Raw genomic sequence first — 23,967 nt, forward strand, 5'->3', positions numbered from 1 at the left:
AAGGGATGGACCCTGGAACTGGCTTTGTGATCCTAGACCCATCAATTAACCCCTCTGTGCCTCAGTTTCCTTTCTGCAAAATGGAATTAATGACAGTACCCATCTCACAGAGACTTAGGGAGGATTAGAGGAGCTAATATTCACGAGAGTACTTGGTACCCCCTTGGCACTCAGTCAACGTTGGCTGCCCTCCATCGACATCAGCAGCAGCAGCAGCATCTTCCTTATCACCCCCCTCACTTTCTTTACCGTCAGACCCCTCTCAGTCGCATCATAAATTAGGATTCAAACTCTAGTGTGCTTGGCACCGATGCCCGTGCTGTGAACCAGTGTTTTTCAGACTTTCTTGATGGTGAGCCACGTGAGAACTACAGCTTCTCTGATGCAGCCTGGTGTCTCCTGGTCTTACAGATCCCCCATAGCCTTTCCCTGCTGCTCAGGAACAACTGAATGAATTTGGGGACTACCCCCTCATTCCTCAGGTTGAGAACTGCTGTTCATAGCCACCTCCAGGTTGGCACCGACCGAAAAGAGCCAGCCACGGGACAGAGAGGTAACGCAGGACATCACGGCTCACGCGCCAGGCTTTACCATGACACACACCACTGTCCCCTGACCTCACTGTGGCTCAGTTTCCTCGACTTCATTCATCCCGCCGGAAGTGTTCATGAGTGAGGACTTCCATACCCCGGGGTTCCGCCAGGTGCTATCTAAACTGTGTAGCAGGCTTAGGAGGCTTGGGTAATATGACAGACACTGAGCTCTTACTATGTGCCAGGCCCAGGTTTTAAGAGTCTCAGAACCAACTCTTAAGGGATCATTATTATCCCTGCTTTCCAGGAAGGGAAACTGAGGCACAGTGTTACGACACTCACCCATGGCCACACAGGCTCTCTGCCCCCTGAATCCACCCTGTTACTTCTGCTTTTCAAATCAGGAGAGAAAGCATTTGGACAAATTTAAAGCATTAATAGAAAAGTTGTGTAGTATTAATAGAAAAATAATTTACTGCTATTTCTGGCCATTTTTTTTTTAAATCAAAGGAAATGTTTTACACATTGACCACGCAGTAGACTTAGGTCTGACATCCCAGCAGGCTCTCCCACAGGCTGAAGCCCTGTGGCCTGGGGCTGGCGGGAAGCTGGTTTTCCGTCTTCACTGCCAGAGGACGGAGGAGGTTGGTGATTTTTCAATAGGCTGAACAGTGACGGTACAGCCCTGTGGGGCTGGAGCACAGCAATGTCACTTTTCCATCCTAGGGGAGTGAGGCTGCAGAAGGGGACAGCTCGCCCGAGTGCTATGGTAAGTCAGGGGTACCACCAGCCCCAGGGTCTGGGTTCCGTGGCGGTACCCAGAGAGGAGGCGAAAGAGGAGGGGAGTGACAATGCTATCAGCCCCCACCCAGCAGGAAGGGTGTCGTCAGCGGTGCTGCCCGAGTGTCTGATTTCCCTGGACCCACCGCCACCTGGATTACAGCAGGAGCAACTGGAGCAACGAAGATGGCCTGGCGAGGGAAGCCTCCAAAGGAGTTGGGGTGTGCTCGTGTCAGAGTGTTATGTAGCCGTCAAAAAGTAATCTGTGCAGCCCTGCCAGCATGGCTCAGTGGTTAAGCATTGACCTCTGAACCAGGAGATCATGGTTCGATTCTTGGTCAGGGCACATGCTCGGGTTGCAGGCTCGATCCTCAGTGGGAGGCAGCCTACCAATGATTCTCTCTCACCATTGATGTTCTATCTCTCTCTTCCTTTCCCTTCCTCTCTGAAATCAGTAAAAATATATTTTAAAAAGTCACATGTGCAGATGTTCAACTTGACATACAGTCAAAGAAAGGCAAATGAAAACGTCAATGATATTCCTTTATGTTTCCCTATCAGAGAGCCAGCATTTGCTAGTGAGCCCATGCAGTGGGCATTAGAGCAGCTCTCACCCCAGTGTGGTCCATAAGATACAGGACAAACCTCTGCAGGCTGAAAACAAGAATCTGAAACCACCCCCTTCCCTGGCCCTGCCTTATCCAGATCAGATGTGCTTCCGGAACCCCAGAGGGTCTGTCTCTCACCTGCACCCCGAAGCTGAGGCAACTTTGCTGACCACTCAAAGCACCCACTTGACTAACAATGACTGGTGGCCATACTTCCAGTTCCACTGTGGGCCTGCAGCTCTCCTCTCGTGTCAGAGCTCATTAAGGAAGCTTCCCCCAGAGTCCCTGATCACCTTAGGTTTTGTGTATAATTCTAAAAAAGAGAACTTATTCTCCTAATCGGAGGTTCATCATCCGCATCAGAACAGGAGCCTCACCTTTGCGGGTGCACAGGCGGCATACGCTTCTGGCCCCAATGGGTGTGACCCTGGCCAAGCCAACAGCTTCAAGGGGAAGGGAGGTCAGTGGATAAACAGGTCTGTTATTCCTGAGCCAGCCTTCAACCGGAAGGTGAATACAGACTCAGACACAGAGCACGTATACAACAAAATCCTCTCTCTCTCCCTGCTTCAGCCTGGGCTCTCAGGCATGCTGTGCTGGTTTGGGTTCCCAAGGCTCAATCATAAGCTGAAGAGGTACAGGAACGGGTGTAAAGAACAAACTAAACAGCCAAAGGTCTCAGAAATACATTGCAGGAGAAGAGGTCGCTAGGGCTTTGGAAAGAAAGGACTCAGAGGAATCTTTCTATCAGCGTCATCCCAAGTAAGAAGAAGTGAGTTGCGGGGGTGGGGGATGAGGGTAGGGCTTACACTGCAACACAAGGGATTTCAGCTGGACTCAAGGCAGAACCAGATGGGGCCATACTCACACCACGACCACAGCATTTGTTCAGCAGCTATGTGCCAGGTACACCCCGTTTTTTCTGCACCCCTTAGGGGAGGATGACACATATAAGGCACTGATACAGGGTGTCTCCATGGACTCTTGGATTCAGGGGCTCCTTCTAAGTCATACCAACATGGTCAAGAGCATTGGGGCCAGATGCCTGGCGTGGAATCCACACTCAGTGCTCTTGGGCCATTACAGCAACTCTGCCTCAGTTTCTTTAGCTGTAAAATGAGGACAGCAATCACATCAACATCTCAGGATTGTTATGGGGAATAAACAAGTTGGTCCACACACAGCACTTAGCACAGCACTGGCCTGTAGGGAGAATTCAGTGTGTGGGAGTTCCTACTGATATCAGCTTTCTTCTGTTTATAGAAATAATCCTGCTCATGGTGGAAAGTTTGGGAACGACTAAAAGATAATAAGAATAAGACAAAAATCACCCTCAATTCCTTTCAGCATCCCTGGGGATTTAAAGATGCCTCTTCCTCTAAGAGGTGATCAGGACCGGGATTTAGTCTGAGCTGCATGTGTCAGGCTCACTTCCTGGCTCACTGTGCCCACCAGAGCTGTCCTACTCATCGTATTGTTGACATGAGGCCTGGCTAACCCTGGAGCCAGAAGGCTCACTCATTCTCCTGTAAATGATTTCTGATCTTAAAAATTTTAAAAATTTTATCCAGTCCTATTTTGCATGTGTTTTAATAATATATGTGAACAATAAAGAAGTATAATAATAATAATAATAATAATAATAAATAGTATATGTGACCTCACACCTGCTTTGGAAGTACATAGGATCTGTGTTATAAACATGGTCATTACATTCAACGAAAGCCTAGTTGCCCAGAGAAGGAGGGTGCCTCTTCCAAGAAGTTCTCTGCAGCCAGGCAGCCTTGCACTGCTTCTTCCTAAATGGCGTCTGATTGCCTGGTCTTTCCCAGGTCTTAACCTAAAGCCCGCCTTTTGCTACTTCATGCAAACACCGATGGTAGGCACATGGGCATATGGGACTTTGTGTAGATTTCACAAAGATGCTTGGTGCAGATTCCAGAATTCTCCAATCAGTGGAGTGCAATTCCCTGGGGGAGAAATGGCGACTTGGACTTTTCCACTTGAGCATGTTGATAGTGAAGAAACTCACATTTCAAATGTACTGTCTCCCAAGGTGACAAGACAAGACAGGAGACCCAAACCCAAGAGACAACCAAAGACCCATCTGTGCAGAGCAAGAGCATTGGACTTGCTGGGGATGCAGGACCTCTTCGGGTGAACGCCCAGACCCAGCTGTGAGTCGGGTAAAGGTGAAGGACACACACAGGGATGGGAACCCGACACTCTGCAGCTCCCGTGAGAAAGGAGGATGAGGCAAGGAAATAAGAGCATATTCCAAACCATCCTTAGTAAAAGGAGATAGCACCTCACTGAAAACTAACTGGGGCACAGGTGATGACTAGGGTTTGCCATGTAATAAATGTCCTCAAGTCACAGACCCAGGAGAAGTGAGTGTCAGCCGAGCGGTGACTAGTGACCAGCAGAGGGATGCTTCCTGGACATGGGGCTCTGGAGGAAGAATCAGCATTATTAATTCCACCCTCCACATTCATTAAAGTGGGAATGAGGAAGGGATGGGGAAGCATGTTGACAAGTTCATGCCTTCTGGGAGAGAAAACGTAAAGGTCCAGTGAAGGCACAATAAACAACAGATAAAGTGAAGGTGGAAGAGAAAGGAAACAATGGGAGGCACCCTTTGGAGATTCCTGAGACAGTTTAGCAACTGTCAGTCCACAGGACAATGGCTGATGAGAAGGTCTCCTGAGGACCGATGATGATGACAATAACAGTGGCTGCCACTCATAGCGCTCCCCATGCCCACACCTGGGCACTTTCATTTATATTGTTCAACATATCAACACATTTAATATTCAAAACAGCTCTATGAAGTAGTTACTATTATCATTAGACTCATTTAATGGGACAAAACTAAAGAACAAGAAACAAAATTGAGGTGCAGACAGGATCATAGCTGACCCGGGGCCAGCAGCCAGCAAGCAGCAGATCTGAACCCAGGCTGCGCTCCTCAGGGCTGGGCTAGTCTGATTCTTGGGATCGCAGGTTGAAAAGAAATGACATGTACATTAGGTGCAGCACAATCCAAAGAACCTGACATGAATCCTGATGACAATGTGTAAGAACGAGAAAATGTAAAACTCTACCAGGCCACTGACCCCCTGCGTGTGTGCTAAAGAGTGCAGATGAGGAAGTTGCTTCTTATCAAACAGCAAAATCATTTTGTCTGAACCTGGGTTTACAAAGACTTAGGACAAATGTAGAAGAAAATAGGTTACATTATGAAACAGAAATGGTTCTGGCATTTTGTAAGCAAGAAAGAAAATCAGCGATTTATGCTGGATGAGAGTCCAGGGAGCGAGGATGAGAGAAGAAAGCTACAGCGAGAGAACTACCAGGCCGGCCACATTTCTGGAAGCATGAGAACCCAGCCTGGGAACTTCAATGGCTCCCCTAATACCTCTCTCGAGAGCAGGACAGAGTGAGGGATGGGCACAATGCCGACCCAGTGGTGACACTTAAGTGAGGACACCGACAAATCGGGGAGGATGAGGGCAGAAGAACACAGCCTTGGTAGAGAGGCAATAGGAGACAATGGGAAGAAGGTGAAGGGCAAGTATGTGGACAGAAACACCTGGGTACTTATGATTTAAATAAGGAGCATCCGCCTGCATTCACACAAAGGCAGCCATGTCTAACAAGTCTGACTTAATGAGGACGTATCACAAAGGCTGACGGGGTTAAGCTGTGGGCCTAGGGAAGTTCTGGATGCAGTACCAGCGTCTGAATCGGTGTGGGAAATGGGCATGTGGCTTTGGTAATGGCCTGCAAAGGAGGAAAGGCTGTTCCTGCCTAGGAAAGGGGGTGGCCCACCAAGCAGAAACATGAAATCCTGACAGGTGAACTCTGACCCTGACTTTGCCCAGGGCAGAGTCCCCCACCCAGGCTCCCTGACAGGGATGGTCCCACCAAGTGCACTGAAGAGGCGTATGTATTCATCAGCTGCAGAAGGGACCAGAGCCCACCAGGGGGTGGTTTTGCAGATTGTGCAAAGCAGGCTGGTGGCTGGCCTGTCAGCACCAGTCTGACCAGCGGGAGAGTTATAAACTCCAAACTCAGTACAAGGGCCCATTGTGTCCGCGTCCCTCTGGTGGCCAGGTGTCCCCCTGGTAGGCCTCTTGCTGGCTCCTGGGGCAGCCTTCAAGTACAGAAGTGGGTACAATGGAGCTCCCTCCTCACCAGACTTGAAAACAAATCACTTACCACATCGTCTCTGTCTTCCCACTCGACCTCGGAGAGGTCCACGCTACTGTAGTTAGGTTTCCTTCGCTTTTTCCCTTCTTCGTACTAGCAAGGGGAAGAGACAGAAAGAGAAAACACTTCCATGAGATGACCAGCAGGGCAACCTTTATCCTCCTGAGTCCTGTTCTGAGGATGGGGACCATGAATGGAGGGACATCAATGAGAGGCCCAGCCGGGTACCAGGCCTAGAGGTTTGAAAGGCAGGAAAGCTGAGGCCAGATGTCTACAAACATTGGCTGGGAGAATATACAAGTCCATTCTTTGCTTGCTATGAATTTACCTAGTGAACCTCATGGCTCTAAATCACCAGATGCAAATGAGAGTTTCCCCTCCTCAGAGGGCTTGTACGTGAGATGTGGGGAGCCTTTCCTCCACAACAAAGCTCTAAAACCACCCGTTTAAAACACAGGAAAGGGCGTCTTACATATGGTACCAAACACCGAGTGGCATCCTTCTATGTTTTATGCTTCTCCACTCTACCGCCTATCTCAATGTACTCCACACCCTTGGCTAGGCTACAAAAGCACCACTCTCCACAGGTGGGTTCAACATCCTAGTAACATTGTGCAGACACACAGAAACGTCTTCCTGCCACCCCAGTGGCCCCGGCAGTCCTGAGCTCAGCACGCTGCCTCCCCCGGGCTGGATGTGGGTGTTGGGAATCGCTGCCAGATCTAAAGGCCATTTGGGCATTTCTCTGGAAAAGTGGGTGAGTGCATTCATAACTGGGCATGTGGTTTCAGGATTTCCTCCCTAAATCACTGGCATTAGTCACTTGCAAGCCCACCCTTTTATCAACCGGATGTTCCTGGTCTGGACACTCCTGTCTCTGGTCTTCATTGTTGGCTGGTGGGCGCTTATAATGTGGGAAAGTCTGCCCTCTACTGCAGGCTGAGGAGAAGCGACCCCTATACAGTAAGATATGGCTAACGTCAGACTGGGGAAAATATATGTATGTAGTCTGTTGTTGTTTGCTTTTCTCTCTAAATTGGCCGTCTTTGGATTTAATTGGTAAGATTCTAAGATTCTGAAACCACAAGTTACCATTTTGAACACTGGCTACTATGGAGACTGGTGCTGAGGGCACATAAGACATGATGGAGAAAATCACTGTCCACAGGTGAAACCAGACAGGTCCAACCTGGTCCCAGTGATGTCTAAGGGAGAGAGACCAGACCGAGAGCCCCTGTGGGGCCAAGCAGGGTCAGGTGGTCCCCTATCCTCTTGCCTTCTTCATTTTGACTGCATTTCTGGAACCCCAAGACATCTCTGGAGACTGCCCACCCCCAACATCCAGGAAGGCCATCTCGCCTCCAAGGGGCAGGGCCCTGAGGAGCCCTGCTCCCGGCCTTCCCTTCCTGCCCCCAGGTTTCCGATTAACAGCGTTCACAGTGAGTGCTATGACATCAGACCCGCTCCAGATGAAGAGGAGGGGCAGTGGTTCCCTCAGAAGCCGCTGTAAATGATAGCAGACTCTCGGTTGGATCCTGTTATGGAAAGTCCGTGTATGCAGGGCAGCTCTGTGCTCAGGAGAGCCAGGCCAGCTGAGTGGGAGGAAGAGGACAAGGTCAGGGGGCTGTTGCCTGAGTCTCAGTGAGGAGGTGTGATGGGGGATTCAGACATTCTTGGACCATTGTAACCTGTGCTAATGGTCCAAGTCCCATTTTAGTAAGAGCCATCACAGAGCCACCAGGCACTGCAGAAGTTCATGCAGCCCAGATTCCGACTGTTAAAGGGGGACCTTCACAATTTCTTGGGTAGCCTAATGCTAGGTCTAAACTATCTTTTTGGTGGAAGTACTTCCATTGGTTGCTTCAAAATGCCCCTTTAATCATTTATTCAACCTCCATTTATTGGACATTCTTCCCCAAGGACTTGCTGACAGTTTATCACCTTCTGCCTCTGGAAGGTCAAGTCCTTGCCCATCATGCATATAGGAAAATGGGCTCTAACACGTTAAATAACACATCAAATAACAAGATAGATTAGATCATATAGCCAGTATGGGGGAGGATACCCCCACCTACCACAGCCCCTGACCAAAATGTCATGGCTAAACCTCCTGTTATTTCAACCACTGTTAAAGAAACTTAAAAAAAATCCCACGGTCCAGAGCACCAAATGCCCCCCTCAGCCTCAGAAAAAGTATCCACCTGTCTTCGTTAGAAGAGGGGAGCACAATGGTCCTGCCCCTTATCAGGCATGTGACTGAGCAAGGTGTCCAGCTGCTCCAAGCTCCCTTTTTCTCAGTTGCCAATGGGAAACATACGAGCACCTCCACAGCCAAGGGAGGTTGAGAGGATTAAATAGATGCTACATGTGAAGTGGGGAACACATTTCCAGGCACAAAATAAACCCTTAATATGTAGCTAGCATGATTCCTGAGAGCCCTGGCCTTCTTGGTGAAGACATAGGCTCACTGTATGCAACTGGCTAATATTTCATTTCCATGAAATGAAGGGGACCCATGCAATAATTTTGCAGGTCACCGTTCTGCAAACCATAGACAGGTTCGAAAGATTTGTTGAAAAGGATAATGTCAGACAATCACACACATATGTCTTCACCTGGTGTGTATCTTTTAAAAAATATAATTTATTGATTTTTTTTTCACAGAGAGGAAGGGGGAGGGATAGAGAATCAGAAACATTGATGAGAGAGAAACATCAATCAGCTGCCTCCTGCACACCCCCTACTGGGGATGTGCCCACAACCAAGGTATATGCCCTTGACTGGAATCGAACCTAGGACACTTCAGTCTGCAGGCTAACGCTCTATCCACTGAGCCAAACCGCTTAGGGCCTGGTGTGTATGTTATACACCAAGTGTTGTATACTCAACACCAAGTTGGGACTCAAACACTCCTGGTAGAAAAATGTGTACTTGTGCTAAAGAACCCAAGTCCTTTTAGATGGCACCTGGCACAAGTGGAACTGCAGCGAACCCTGGATTTCTGACCATTCCTAACATGGCTTTTCTTCATTGTTTAAATAATCACTCAAGAAATGAAGTACATTATATTCCTGGCATTCATGAAACTTGAAGAGGTTAGAGAGTCAGGGGAAGTAAGACTTCCCAGCATATAGATCAATGAGCCACCATAGTCCAGCAAATCTCTGTAATTGAATTTCACTGAGAAACAGACAGGGCTGGGGTCTTTCCTCCGGAACCCCATTGTAGGAATGGCCCTCTGCAATGTGTCCTTAACCCGGCACGTGTAACAGGTCTGAACCACTTTCCATGTGGGTCTTTAGTAATGCGTGAGCTCCTTAGAATATAGTATGTAACCAGATGATTAATATGGGTGAGAAAAGGAAAAGCCAGTGGTCTGATGCATATATGAAACAGGTTGGGAATGATGAGTAAGCGCTAGCATAATTTGTCATGTCCCCCATTAAAAAACATATTAAATGGCCAGAGATTGGACCTTCTTTAGGAATACACCTGTCCTATAGATTGTCACCATCCATTCCCCTCTCCCCCACTTACGTGGTAATCTTTCATTTTTTCCTATAGGGAACTCCTTGACCCTACTCTCAATAAATGTAGTTCTAGTGGAGGTAAGACCTCCTTGGTTCAGAGGTAGGCAAGTGACCTGAGCATGGGAGGAAGACCCAGATCCCTCCAGGACACAGAGATTGGTTCAGAGGCCAACCCAACTGAGACTCTATCTGGGATGCTTTCCTGGATTTGCCCAGAAAAAGAGGCTCTCCATCCATCAGCATCACTAAGGTGGGAGGATGTGAACTTGAGCTCCTCGTGGCCACCGCGGCCACTACTTCCTGGGAATGATGTTGGGGCAGAGAAAGCAGAGAATAGATATGAAGCAAGTCCTGAAACCAGGTATGCACACCAGAATCAAGCTGTGCCTGGAATCCGTATTCTTTCAGATGTTTCATTCTCTCCACATGACCCTTTTTACCTTTTTAAAGATTTGTAAAAGCTGGCTTGAATTTCAAGCACAGGTAGTCAACAGGGTTCCAACTTGTATAGAGTATTTCTTTATTTTTTTCTTCTAAAATGAACTACTTTAAAAGTATGCTTTAACTGAACTGTTCACAAACTTTGGTACTTTAATGACAATTTAGGAACATGTGATTTGGTGTTCCTATAGGGAATCCCTCGATTACATTAATGCTAATCGAGACAAATTACATGTTGAGACAGGCTGATCCTCTGTATCTATTTTCCCCTTGAGAGGACATATGTGTGTGGCTACAGACAGAGACAGAAAAAGAACCAAATTCTCAAATCTCCCAGGCCAGCTCTCCCCTCTCCCATGGGACTGGGCCTGGGACAAACCCCAGGTCCACCAGCCCCTCTCCCTTTTCCCTGCGTGAGGATCTTGTTACTGGGGCTGAGGCACCGTATGTGGCATTTGTTAGTGTATCTGTAATCTGTAACTTCCTTTGAAAATGTGATTAACGAATTGCAAACGGTTTCCAAAGGTTTATAAACAGATACTTTGAGAGCCACAGGTAGGTTTGTAGTTTTTGGTGCCTGTTTTATGAAAAAAATATGTGAGGGAGAATTTAATAAGGAAAGATATTCTGTGCTATGAAATACTTTGAGGTGGAGTTTTAAATAAAGGCCAGATGTGGTGAACACACAAGCCAGCCTGTGGCCTAGGAGGATGGGACCAGAGGGGCACCCATCTGAGGAGGAAGCTGGAACCATCTGGGGGTGTGTGACGGGCCAGACCTTCCTGCAGTGGTGACTGTCTGGATATGAGTGCCTGTGTTACCTGCAGACCCACTTTGTAATCATAATGGGATGGGCTACAGTGGTGGCCATGTTCATGTTGGTTTGAAAAACCCGAAAATGCCTTTGGTTTTTCTGTGTTCTTTTGGGAAGGGCCAGAGGAAATCAGCCACACACATCCATGCAGCCTCTGTGAAACAAATATTGTGTGTGTTAATAATTGATACACGGTACGTGCTGCTCCGTGCTGCCAACAGGAAGGAAGGAGATGGGGTGGGAGGCCCACAACTGGAGAGGAAGAAGCTTTGCCCAAAGCTAATGCCATCTGCAGAAAGGGTATGGCCGTGGGCTGGGAGCCAGCCATTGTCTGGGCAGATGTTTCTCCTCCAGGGCAGCCACGGTCGTCAGCTGGTGAACACCTTGGCCACATCGCCTGAGGTCCTGGCCTCCTCTCATCTCAGAGGCCTAACAGCCACTTCAGAGAAGGAAAGAAGGCATGGCCTCTCCCCTCCATGAAAAGAGAGTGGGGTCTGATGGTCACTGGGCACTTCATTCCTTCATCCCTTCATGCCCTCACTTGCTCATTTGTTCACCCATATACCCCAAGGTACTGTTGGACACTGAATATTTATCAGGCACTGAGCTAGGCCCAGGTGAGCCTTGGGAAGGCATGGAGAAGCTGTCAGAGAAGGATAATCTCACGCCCTCGAGTAGCACATCATGATTCACCACAGTGAATCAGGCCAGTTAAGAGAGCAGTTAAAAACCAGGGCCCAGAGTGAGAGTCCCATTTCCATCAGGTTTTCATCTACAGGCATGTACTCTTCGGGCCAGTGAGCAGTTGTCTGAGCTCCTCTGGGCTGGTGTGCACTTATCTGAGCTCCTCTGGGCTAGTGTGCACGTGTCTGAGCTCCTCTGGGCTAGTGTGCATGTGTCTGAGCTCCTCTGGGCTAGTGAGCACGTGTCCAAGCTCCTCTGGGCTGGTGTGCACTTGTCTGAGCTCCTCTGGGCTAGTGTGCAGTTGTTTGAGCTCCTCTGGGCTGGTGTGCACTTGTCTGAGCTCCTCTGGGTTAGTGTGCAGTTGTTTGAGCTCCTCTGGGCTAGTGTGCAGTTGTCTGAACTCCCCTGGGGCTAGTGTACAATTGCCTGGGCTCCTCTGGGCTGGTGTGCACTTGTCTGAGCTCCCCGGGGGCTAGTGCGCACCTGCTAGCCTCTTAGATGAAGGTAACAGCATCCAGCTCACAGGGCTGTGGAGAAGCAAATGGGTACAAGCATGGCTGAGCACACAGTATGTCCTAGCACATAGGGCTTGAGAACATGCCCGCTGGGCCAGCACTCTTAACTGCTAATGTCATTGCTGAGATATGGCAGCCCCTACATCACTGAGCTCATCCAAAGAGAGTGCATTCACAGAATAAAATAGGTCTTAACAGTACAGTTGTTTATTACTATTTTTATTCCTTTAAAGAGACAGTTCAGCCTGGCAAGGTGGCCAATTCTTCTCAAGGTCAAAGGGAAAGTTCTCATATAAGGACATGGTGTCCTGACCAGGTGGCCAGACAGGCCTTGTCTCCTACAGTCTGCAAATCAAGGTTTGTGTCTGTCACAGTATGTCCAGCTTCAGTGGAGGGGACCCCAGAAAGGGGGCTCCCAGTAGCTGGTATCAGTCACTATTCTCCTGGCTACAATTTAAGCAGTTTGCGTATTGCTGTGTGTTTTTTTTATCTTCTGGAAAAAAAAAATGAAAATATTTTTTCAAGAAAATTTGAAAAAAAATAAAAAGTGCAAGTAATGAAAAAAAAAATTTGCCCTCACTCCCGCAATGCAGGGATCATCACTCGATATTCTGCTCTCTTTCCCAAGGATAAGTCACTGTTTTTAGTTTTCTAAATTAATTGTTTCTCTAACAAGAAATTTATAAAATGTAGCAACAATCTGACACTCTGTTCTGCTTTCTAAGTCACTGCCTTTAGCAACAAACAAACAAACAAACAAAAGCAACCATTTTTGCTGGCCAGATTTCCCCTCGTAACCTCTCATTGTCATGAAGAGTGACTGTTTCTTGTGCCAGGCACTGAGCTTGGACATACCTCATCTCATTCTCCAGCTCCAATGGAGGGACCATTGCTTCCCAGCTGGGAAAATGCTGAGCCCAGGGATGTAGGTCCCTTGGTGACAGGCTAATAGGCAGTGGGACTCGGATTCAAAACCGACTGCCTGGTTTCTGAGCCTCCGGTCTTCACCTCCCTCCGCACTGCCACCTGGATGTGGTCTCCTTGCCAACGCATGTCCTCAGCCCCGATGGCAGCTACTGATGGATGGACTGCGCTTAGCAGGCACACGGATGGTTGCAGAACCACTCTGGACGCCAACTCTCACCAGCCAGTCCTGTCTCTGTTAACAGCGGACTCATTCAGGCTGCCCTGAAACCGGCCTTGATGGCCACGGATGCAAGCATCCATTTTATTTATGTCAAGAAGAATTACAACATACTGAGTGAGTGCAGTGAGCTAAGTATTATGCGAGTCACACGCCCAATGTACGATGTCTTATTTTTATGACACCCAATGACCAAAACCCAACACTTGGCTCAGAGAAGCCGTGCAGGGCCCGGTGACACCACTGCGGCTCGGGTGTCCATGAAAGTCGTGCTGCCCCTCGTGCGTGACCCCCCAATGGGCTCCACTGGAGAATATGCGTGCCTGGGTGACACAGATGCTAGGCCAGGAGAGAAATGCTGACGATTCTGAGTTTGCAGATGAAGTCCTTCCTGCTCAAGGGGAGATGAGAAGCCTAGATACGTCGGAGGGAAAGCTGGCCACGAGGGTGTGTCCGGAAGCACCCGGAAGGTGGGGGAGAGGCAATGGGGCATGTCGAGACAAGGAGCCTTTTCCTTTTTCTAAAAGGTACCACACTCTTATTAATTAGTGTTTTTAAGTGTCTCAAAGATGAAACGTCCTTCGTGCTCTTACTGTGATTACAAAACTCTTTTGATCGCTGTAAATCTAAAACAGCTTTGGTATTTTTTAAAGAAACAACAATTAACAGGCCGCTTTGAAAACCCAAATGACCTTTATCTTAAATCAGTGTCCTCTGAGTCTCCGTGAGTCATAGGCACTGTGTGTGGGGAGGAGGTGGCCAGCCCCGCCACCACTTTTGTCGGTCAGACTGGGCTTACTGCTCGGCGGCTGGGTTTCAATCCCCCTTCTCCAAAAGCCAGTCTGTCCTAGGAGAGCAAGTGAGCCATAAAAATAAAAATCATGCTGAAGGGCCAGGTGGGAGGGACTTGTTGTGCCAGCAAAGGGACGGGACAGGGGACCCTGACGCAGGGAGGAGAGGGGCCTCTGCTGACTGGGGCGAAGGGGCGATGAGCTCTCAGCAGAGAAGGGAAAAGCACGTGGATGCTACATACAAAGTAAAGGTGTCTGCGGGCACCTGGGAGCCAGCTCATCCGATACGTTAGAACACTTTGAGACAAAACCCGCTCTAAAGTTTCCTGAGCAAAAGTGGATGCAAGAAAGACAGCCTTCAGAGGAATGTCAAAGTTTCAAACAGACTTGCACCCAGTCCTTGAGCACAGACATGTGCCATGTGCCAATTACATTCCTTGTTTCATATAAAGATTTCAAATACCACTGCCCTTAGGAGATTACATCTAGGATTTGAGAGTTTGTCTCTGACATTTGACAAGCAACTTTTTGTGTGCATTTATAGAACTTTATTTGGCACGATTCCTTTGAGAAACTATGTATCAAAAAACAAACAAAAAAAAACCAACCTTGAGTATGTGGAAACCGTCAGACAAGTTCTAGTTTAGAAACTGTGAAGACAATGGATTTCCTTTTCGCGTAAGTGAAATCAGAAAATATTATCAACCAACACTGAAGCGCCATGTGTCAGCCTTGGAACTTGCTGTAGAGGGAGCCCTCCTGTGGGTGGCTTTCCCCAGCAGTAACCTTCCTCGTGCGCCTCCCCAGCCCATCGCTGGGGAAATGACTCCAGTCTCGCCATCCCAGCTTGTAGGGATGGTGGTCAGAAGAGAGCGGGAAGATCTCTCAACTTCAAGGGTTTTTTTTTTTTAAATATATTTTATTGATTTTTTACAGAGAGGAAGGGAGACGGATAGTGAGTTAGAAACATCGATGAGAGAGAAACATTGATCAGCTGCCTCCTGCATACCTCCTACTGGGGATGTGCCCGCAACCAAGGTACATGCCCTTGACCGGAATTGAACCTAGGACCTTTCAGTCCGCAGGCCAACGCTCTATCCACTGAGCCAAACCGGTTAGGGCAACTTCAAGGTTTTTGTGCTAAATGACAGGAAGGGCAGGAAGCTGGCAATGAATTTGCAAGTGAAGTAAGAAGAGAGATGCAGAAAAGAGGGAAAGGGATCCTTCTTTCCAATCCTTGATGGGTGGATGCCTATGACAATATCACCCTATGTCCGACTGCTATGCCTTCATCAAATGTGCACGTGGGAGGGAGTGTGTGCAGCTTTTTAGGGAGCTGCTTGGCACAATAGCTTTATTTTGTTCCTCCATTTTCTGCTATTTTTTTCCTAGTACTTGTGAAGAAGAGAAGACAGGCAGTGATCCATCGTTGTGGCCAGGTCCTCCGTGACAGTTTCTCTGATTCTTCCAACTAGAGTCTCTCTCCCTTCCTCCTGGGGTGGCCCTCACTCTGCACCTCCCCCAGGACACAGGGCTTTGCAGCATACACACGCATGTGACATCCCTTCAAGCCTCCTGCTCTCTGCCCTACCCATTCCTGACCACCAAACTCAGTAGGCTCTCATCCATCCTGGGTCCATCCAGACCTCTGGACTGGTGACCAAGCAAAATGTTTCCTTTTGATATTTTTTAATGTGATCCTCAGTTCTACTGATATATCTTAAAATACATACATACACACACACATACACACACACACACACAAACATTTCTAGATGCATGCTAGTCTGACTAAGCCCAAGAGACCTCTGGCATCACTCATGACTCAGAGGAAAACCAAAGGCCCCTGGTAAGGCTGACTGAGTCCTCTGGGTCTTATATTTGTCTGTGATCACAGATATGTGGGCAGAGGCTGGAACAGGCCAGTATAATCAGAGATAAAGGCCAGTAGGCCTGGCAAAGCAGACGGGACGCAGCAAACTGCCACATCTATTGCTTCTAAGTAAGTGTCTCTTGAAAGTGAATCACATCTCTCCATCCCTCTAGCCACCAGGTAGTGTCAGCCCCCATGATACCTCTCTCCTTGATGGGGGAGTGCTTGCTGCTCTGGCCTCTCTCCCACCACTTCCTTCCTCTCACCATGCTCCCTAGCTACACTGAGCCAGCTGCAAAAAGGTCATTACCATTCTTGCCTTCAGGCCTCTGCACACACTGCTCCATCTATTTCCAACCTCTTCATCTAAACTCAGAAGTCAAGTGGCCCCTCAGGACTCAGCGGAGACATCAGCTCCCCGAGGAAGCCCGCACTGGCCTGTCCTCCATCAGTTCAGGTCCCCCTGCATCCTCCTTCGCCTCCACACCCACCACACTGCCCTGCTAATTAGGTGCTGACTCACAGTGCCCAGGAGCGTGCTGGCAAAGAGTAGGTTCTCCACAATATCTGATGGATGAGCGAACAGAGTAAATGAACAAATGAGGGTGTGTATTCCCCTAACAAACACAGGTATGACACTTACTCTGTGCCTGGCCTGTTCTAGGCATTTTGTGAACATGAACTGATTTAATCCTTATAACAACCCCATGTAGTTCATACTATTTTTGTCCCCATTTTTTCAGTGAAGGAAATTGAGTCCAGGGAGGTTAATGTGTCCAAGGTCACACAGCTGACAGTGGTAGAGCTGATGTAGACCCCAGACACCTATCCTCAGAGATGCTCTGCTCTGTGGAGACCCTGGTACCTGTGTACCTGAGGTTGCCCCTGGCGCCTGCCTGAGATGTCTCTTGCCAGGGCACGAGAAGGGGGTGACGGCAAGCTGACCTGTGGTGTCATCAACAGGTGTCCTATAATTCCACACTGAGCAGAGCTGAGTTTCAAATTACCTCTCAAAGGAATCTTTCCATTAAAAATTATATATATATATATATATATATATATATATATATATATATATACATATATATATATATACACACACACACACACACACATACACACACACACATACACACACACACACACACACACACACACACACACTAGAGGCCTGGTGCATGAAATTCATGCATGGGGGGGGAGGGTCCCCTCAGCCCAGCCTGCACCCTCTCCAATCTGGGACCCTTTGGTGACATCCCTCTCACAATCCTGGACCACTGGCTCCTAATCGCTCACCTGCCTACCTGCCTGGTCACCCCTAACTGCCCCCCACCTCTGCCAGCCTGATCACCCCCAACTCCCCCCGCCCCCCGCCGGGCTGTTTGCTCCTAACTGCCCCCCCCACCAGCCTGGTCACCCCTTACTGCCCCCTCTGCCGGCTTGGTAGCCCCCAACTGCCCCCCTCTGCTGGCCTGCTTGCCTCAAATGCCCTCCCTGCTGGCCTGCTTGCCCCCAACTGCCCCCCCGCTGGCCTGGTCACCCCACGCAGCCTGCTTGTTCTGTCATTTGGTCATCCCTCACTAATCCCCCTGCCAGCCTGGTCGCCCCATGCAGCCTGCTTGTTCAGTCAGTCGTTCGGTCATCCCTCAATAACTCCCCTCCTGGCCTGGTCATAGGCAGCCATCTTGTGGGGGTGTGAGGGTCAATTTGCATATTACCTCTTTATTATATAGGATATGTGTGTATATATATACACACACACATACATAAAGGAGGGAAAAAAGTAGGTTTACAGTTCATATGGAAAATAATACAATAATTAATAAATAATAACATAATAATAAACTGTCTTTCCCATACTCACCACTGTAACCCTACTTTTGTCCTTCCCTGTGTGTGTGTGTGTGTGTGTGTGTGTGTGTGTGTAGACTTTGGTTTCATAGTCTCTGGCCCCAAAGGGAGAAGTCGTGTGCCTATGGCCAATGCCCTCTTGACTCATTCCTCAGGAGATCTCCACCCATCCAGGGAGCGACAGGTACAAAAAGCATTGAATTTCAGACTTGACCCCAGAGCTACCTGGGTGGGGCTGGCAGGGCAGCCTGTCCTTTGAGATTTCTGACCCTGGCCAGCTGGTGCACAAAAGCATTCAGTCCTGTGAAATCCGCTGCCCCAGGCCAAAGGAATGCCAGCTACGAAATGACCTATCATGCGATCTATTGTGTGTATGTGTGTGTAGGGGGGAGGGTGTCATTAGGTCAAGGGCAGGGGTAGAGCCCCTCCCAAGGAGAAAGAGGCAAGTGAGATCCAGAACTTCCAGCTAAAAACCTGACTGGCTTAGCCAAACTACTTTCTTGTGTCAATATTCCAAATGTGTGAGTGCCTCCTTTACCCTAAGGATGCCACCGAGGATGTGGAAGTGGCACCTGGGAGGGTGTTCCCAAGCACACGTGCCTGTGGCAGCTGCTGAAGAGCTCATGGCCAGGCACCTCCTCAGTGAAGTGCAGTGGTCAGTTCAGGGTGTAGCAGGCATTCAATTATTGGGCCAAAAAGCCATGGTCTCAACCTTTTTATTTGCATTCTTTGGGTCTTATCATTTAGGATTATGTAAAAAATGACAGCTGCTTATAATTATTTGGAGGTTTGAGCTGCAATAATTAAAAACAGCTGCCTTTATCTTCCCACTACCAGACTTAACCCCGCGAGGTTGGGTCTACTGAACTTCAAAGGAGGAAGCAAGAAATAAAAGAAAACTCCACACATTACTAACAAATTTCTAGTGATTCATTTAAATGTATAACTAGTTATTCCAACAGCCTTCAAACCTTTAATTATCTTTTAAATATATATAATTTGGGGCTGCTAATTAGATAGCAATTTAATGCTCTCATGGGGATTCAGATGCACTGTCTTTCTGAAATGTAAACTCCCCGAGGAACACACATTGGCATTCAAATGATTGAATTCTTCAGATATTCAAATGAGCTTGGGCATTCACGGTTGGGATCATTGAGATATTCGCAGTCAGCCCAGCTGTAGGTTTTACAGGACTCCCCCTGATAGACTGAGGGTAAAGCTAGCCTTTCTCCCAGTCCTAGTCCAACCCTCTGGAGAGAACCAAGTCAGGGCCGGGAGGCCTAACCTCACGCTACAGCTCCGTGGAGCCTCCTCTTAGGTGCAGGTGGCTCTGTTTTCTGGTTTTAAGGAGGAACCCTCTTTCCTGGAGTTTAAAGTTAAGGAAGCTTTAAAGCTCCCATCCCAGGAGTCCTCCATACTGCTACCCTCTGGGCAGTTACCATTTTAATTAATAACTCTCTGTCCCCACAGGCTGCTGCAGATGGAGGAGGTGAGGGCTTCACTCTGCCTTGAGCTTCCATTTCCTGCTTATTCCTGCCTGTTGAGATGGTCCTTTAAATTATATAAAGATGTGTATTGTATCACATGGAAAAAAAGTAATTGATCAATTAGATGACATTGGGCAATGACAGAAGCCAGCTCTCCAGTCTCAGTCCAGTGGCATGGCGAGGGTCTGCATTCCTGAGCCTGGGGGTGGGGGCAGGAGCTAGCAGCTGAGCCTCATTTCCCCCACCAGGGGAAGGAGGTGCAGACAAATCTATAGGAATTTTTAAGAGATCATTATTCAACACATTGCATGTAATTACATTTTGATGAGCTTTTTATTGCTAATTCATCATCCAAGATGGGGCACTCTAGATATGAAATTAATCTAGTGAAACAAAGGTCAGAGTGTGTCCAGTGCAAAGAGGAGTTTTGTCCTCATCAAATTCCTTTGCCAAACAACAAAATAGCAGAAAATCCTATCTCTAAACTAAATTTCCTTAAAGTGCCTTCTCAGTGATGAATGGCATAAAGATGTGCATTCTCCAAGCAGGCTGGGATGAGGTGGAAACCTGTGCAGGGGCCTGGAACAGAGTGGAACATGTGCCTAATGCCACCAGGTTAATGAGAAGGTCCGAGTGGGTGCACGGAGGCCTGGAGTCGAGGCTCTAGGCCAGAGCAAATCAATTTCTGCAGAGAAATATGGACACACTAGTGTCTTAGCTTGACTTCTCTCTGAAGTAGACCCTAACCCAAGAATTCAACAGCAAGGACTTTACCTGAGATGGGATCCCAGGAAATGCCTGCAGGCACATGGCAAAGTGACTCAGAGACAGAGAAGGGCAGGCACCCAACACAAGAAGCAGCCCGAGCACCTTAGCACTGGGGGCTCTGGCAGCCAGTGTGGAGCAGGCACCTGGAGCTATCCCACCTGTGTGGTGCCAGTGCTCACCAGTCTTGATGGAGGGAAGCTGATCCCAGCACATATGGCCTGCTGCACGCCTGAGAGAAGCGGGCCCCAGGAGCCAGAGAATGTCTTCGCCCAGGTGCTGGCAGCTGCAGGCAGGCTGGCATGGATGGAAATGGTCAGGACTGAGGGCAGACAGGCAGGCATGGGGCAGGCAGCAGCAGCAGCTGCTTCACTAAGCATGTTTCCAAATAGAAACTTATCAATAAAACCTCAAGCCGCTCTCCCTCGTGCTTTGGAAGTCTGTTCTAAGTCTACCAGCAGATTCCAGATAGGACACATTGAGCATCCCCATGCCTCGGGGTTTGCAGACACGGTTCCCTCCGCCCGGACCAGTCTCACAGCCTTGGCACAGCATATTCTCTTTCTTCCCTCGGGATTTTAGGGGTCAGCTTAATATGTCTCCTAAAGAAGGGTTCTCCCTCACTATCCGACTAAGGGGGTACCTCTTCCTACTTTTTAGTTTTCTCAGATCCTGTTTCCTCTGAAGAATTTATCCAAAATGTATACAACTATTTGTTTACTGATCAGCTGTAAAAAAACAAACAAACAAAAAATGAACCAAAACAACCCACATATCTTCTCTAAGAGATTGCAAACATCAAATACAGGGGGAATTATGCCTGTCTTGTTTTATCATGAGATCCTCAGCATCTAATAGAATGCCTGGTATATGAGAGGTGTTCAATAAATACATGCCAGATGAGGAAAGGAAGTGAGGTGGGAGGGGGTTGAGGGAGGACAGTAAAGGAAAGAGGGAGGGAGCCAGGAGGCAGGAGGAGGGAGGGCTCCAGAGGCACATTCTGGTGCATCCTGGTGTCTGCAGGGCCCTTTGCAGCTCCTGGTTGTGCTGGACTGCGACACCCACTGTGACCTCCAGCTTACAGGCTGCAAACCAGCTCCCTGCAGCCTTCTCAGCCACCCCTTCCACAGCCAGACACCATGTCCTTTTATAAATGCTACATTTCTACCCTAGTGCTTAATAACATACTGTCATTATGTGATCAGTCTCCTATATGCGGGTGTTCTCTCCCCATTTATTTGTTATTCCACTTCCTCTGCTAGGCACCTTACCAGGCCTGTGTGCACAGGGTGAACAGACTAACCTGCCCGGTGTCTTCAGATTGCTTGCCATGAGTGATGGAATGCCTGTGTCAAGATATTTCTATGAGGTAGCGGAGCTCAAACTCTAAGGCCTGGGCAAGAGGCCTGGTGGGAGGAAGAGAGACCTCTGGGGGTATTGGGGTGGGTGAGATAGAGAGGAAAGTTTTGTGGGGAGGGAGAGGGAAGAGGTGCAGACTGTGAGCTCCTTTGGAGCAGGGGTCAGAGCCACACCCAGCAGTGGTTTCCAGACCTGCGGATCCTGAAGGTATATCAGCTGGCTGCTCTGGTTGTAAGCAACAGAGACCAATTCTTTATCTCTTGAACAAATGGGGATCCTATATAATAAAGTGTCCTATATAATAAAAGGCTAATATGCAAATAGACCAAACAGCAGAATGACCGTTTGCTATGATGTGTAGGGAGCCTCTCCCGTGTCTGTGGCAGCGTTAAGGATGTCTGACTGCCAGCTTAGGCCTGCTCCCCATGGGCTTAAGCTGCCAGTCAGACATCCCCTGAGGGCTCCCGGACTGTGAGAGGGCACAGGCCGGGCTGAGGGACCCTCCCGAGTGCACGTATTCCATGCACCAGGCTTTTAGTAAATAAATAAAGGAACTGATAGAGGGTCTTTTCCTCTTGCCTTTTCTCTTCCTCCTTCTCTTTCTTCCTCCTTCCCTTCCCCCCTCTCTCTCTCATTTCCTCTCTTACTACCCTTGCCTTTCCATTCTTTCTCTTTCCTCCCATTCATCCTGTTTTCCCTCCTTCTCTCTGGACGGAGTAAAGATTTAAGAAAAACCAGCCTTCCATCTACTCATACCTTTGTATCAGCCAGGGCCCAGCAGGAAGCACATGGCATAGTCAAGCTGGCTAATTAAGGAAAGTTTAATAAAGGAGCTATTGTAATGGTGTAGGTAGGGCGTGGAAAACTACAAGAAAATGGGGCAGTAACCTGGAACTAGAAGCATGGGGACCTTTTTCTCCCATCTGCACGAAGGGACAAAGGAAGGAGCAGTCCCAGGAGTCCACAGAGAGCAAGGGAGGCTTTGTGGCTTTAGATTGTGTGCAGCCAGTCTCAGGGGAAACAGGGCTGAATAGACAGAGACCCTACCTCTCCCCTTTCCACTTCTTTTGGGTGGCCCCCAGGAGCAGGCCCTACCCACAGCCCAAGGCCAAGGATCCACTGCTGTGCTCCACACAGGTCTGCGTGTGGGTGGGCCAGAGCAAGGGGAGAACTGTGGGCTGCAGCCAGGAGGCTCTCCAGACCAGCTTTCCTCTTATAAAAGAGCCTCGCACATCCCAGCTTCCGAACTGAGGGAAGTTCTCCCAATTGCATAGGTTTAATCTTATGGAGAATGACAGTGCCCACAGTCATCTTTTTCCCCCCTGATGATTGACCCCATTGTACTTTCTAACTGACACCATCTTGGGCTCAGCATCAGTTACCATCTCTGAGATAAAACACTAACACTCAGGATGTTGTCAGGACGTAGGAGGCAAAGCACACAGGGTGTTCAGCATCGCATCTGGCCCCTAACACCCGTAGGCATTACTGCTAGCCCCTTACTTGCTAACCCCATCTTTGCCCTGAGTGCCTAAGTACACACCCAGCCACAGAATTTGGGGACTAAGAGGCTGTTGAGGTTCACAGCCTGGAAAGAAATCCAGGCGCCCACTCCTCTGCTTAATCCCCAAACGCAGGAGGGGTAAGCGTCCCCAGCTCCAGGCAGCAATGCTTCCACTCAAGTGTCCAGACCCGGGCAGTGCAAACAGTGCCCTCAACAATGTCATCAAGAGGAAGGCATGTGAGGCTCTGTGTTCTCTTTTGCCAAATGATGTATTTCAAAAGGAACAGGCTCGCTATGTGGGGGTCACGCAGTCTTGTTTATTTTCTCTCCGGGAACACGCTCCTCTGAGCAGATACATTTACTAAGCATCCGTTAATTCTTTCTTTTAAACTAAATGGGGTGGATTCAGACCAGGCCTGTTCAGAGAATGTGTGCTGGCAGGCACCGCAGCCTCCGCAGGAGCACATGGCGGTGCCCGGGCGCCACCTACTGGGCATCCTCCTTCAGTTCAGCAGCCTGAGTGAAGGGCCTGGAGTCTGGGAAGGGATTCCAGCATTTAGAGCCCCTGAAAGGTTTGTAAAGCATACCATCCCCACCCCACACACCCTGACAGGCTGGGGCCAGCAGAATGCCTGGTTCTGAGACCAGAGGCAGAAATCATGTCCGGTCTGGTTGGAGGACAGCCGCCCTGGGGACAGTGTGGAGCCCCTGCTGGGTGGGAAGAAGTGTCTACCAGAGTGGAAAAAGGATGCAGTTGGTGTGCTTGCCACCTCCTCTGGGAAGTCCTCCTGTATCACAGGGTGTCCTTCCTTGAGCAAAGTAGACAATTCCTTCCCCTGTGAGCCCCAGACCTTCCTGGCCCCTCTGACTGTCGGGGTCTCTGGCTTAGTGCAGTAAGCTTCTTATGGGCAAACATCCTTCCACCTGTTTCTATGTCTCCATTGGCCAGCACAGTGCTCGACCCTAGGAACAGCTGATGAATACTTTCAGGCCAGCAGGGCAGAGGGAGAAGCCGAAAGAAAGGTGCACTGTCCATGTAGTATTGACTGAACAAATGCCTTGTTTCTGCACCT

The 23,967-nt window shown here is 48.8% G+C and overlaps 1 protein-coding gene across 4 annotated transcripts in view; it reads right to left on the reverse strand.

Moving 5' to 3' along the window:
• Positions 1-23,967, reverse strand: part of CACNA2D3 (calcium voltage-gated channel auxiliary subunit alpha2delta 3) — an 860,181-nt gene that overhangs the window by 198,172 nt on the left and 638,042 nt on the right. For all 4 annotated transcript variants that reach the window (XR_013960934.1, XM_080675067.1, XM_080675065.1 and 1 more), the window contains one exon: positions 6,143-6,226. Coding sequence is in view for 3 of the 4 variants with exons in the window: in XM_080675067.1 (XP_080531193.1) it covers positions 6,143-6,226 (84 nt within the window). In the remaining variant the exon portion in view is untranslated. The remainder of the gene's footprint in view (positions 1-6,142; positions 6,227-23,967) is intronic.

This window comes from Plecotus auritus (assembly GCF_963455305.1).
Source record: "Plecotus auritus genome assembly, chromosome: 6".
Classification (NCBI taxonomy): Eukaryota; Metazoa; Chordata; class Mammalia; order Chiroptera; family Vespertilionidae; genus Plecotus; species Plecotus auritus.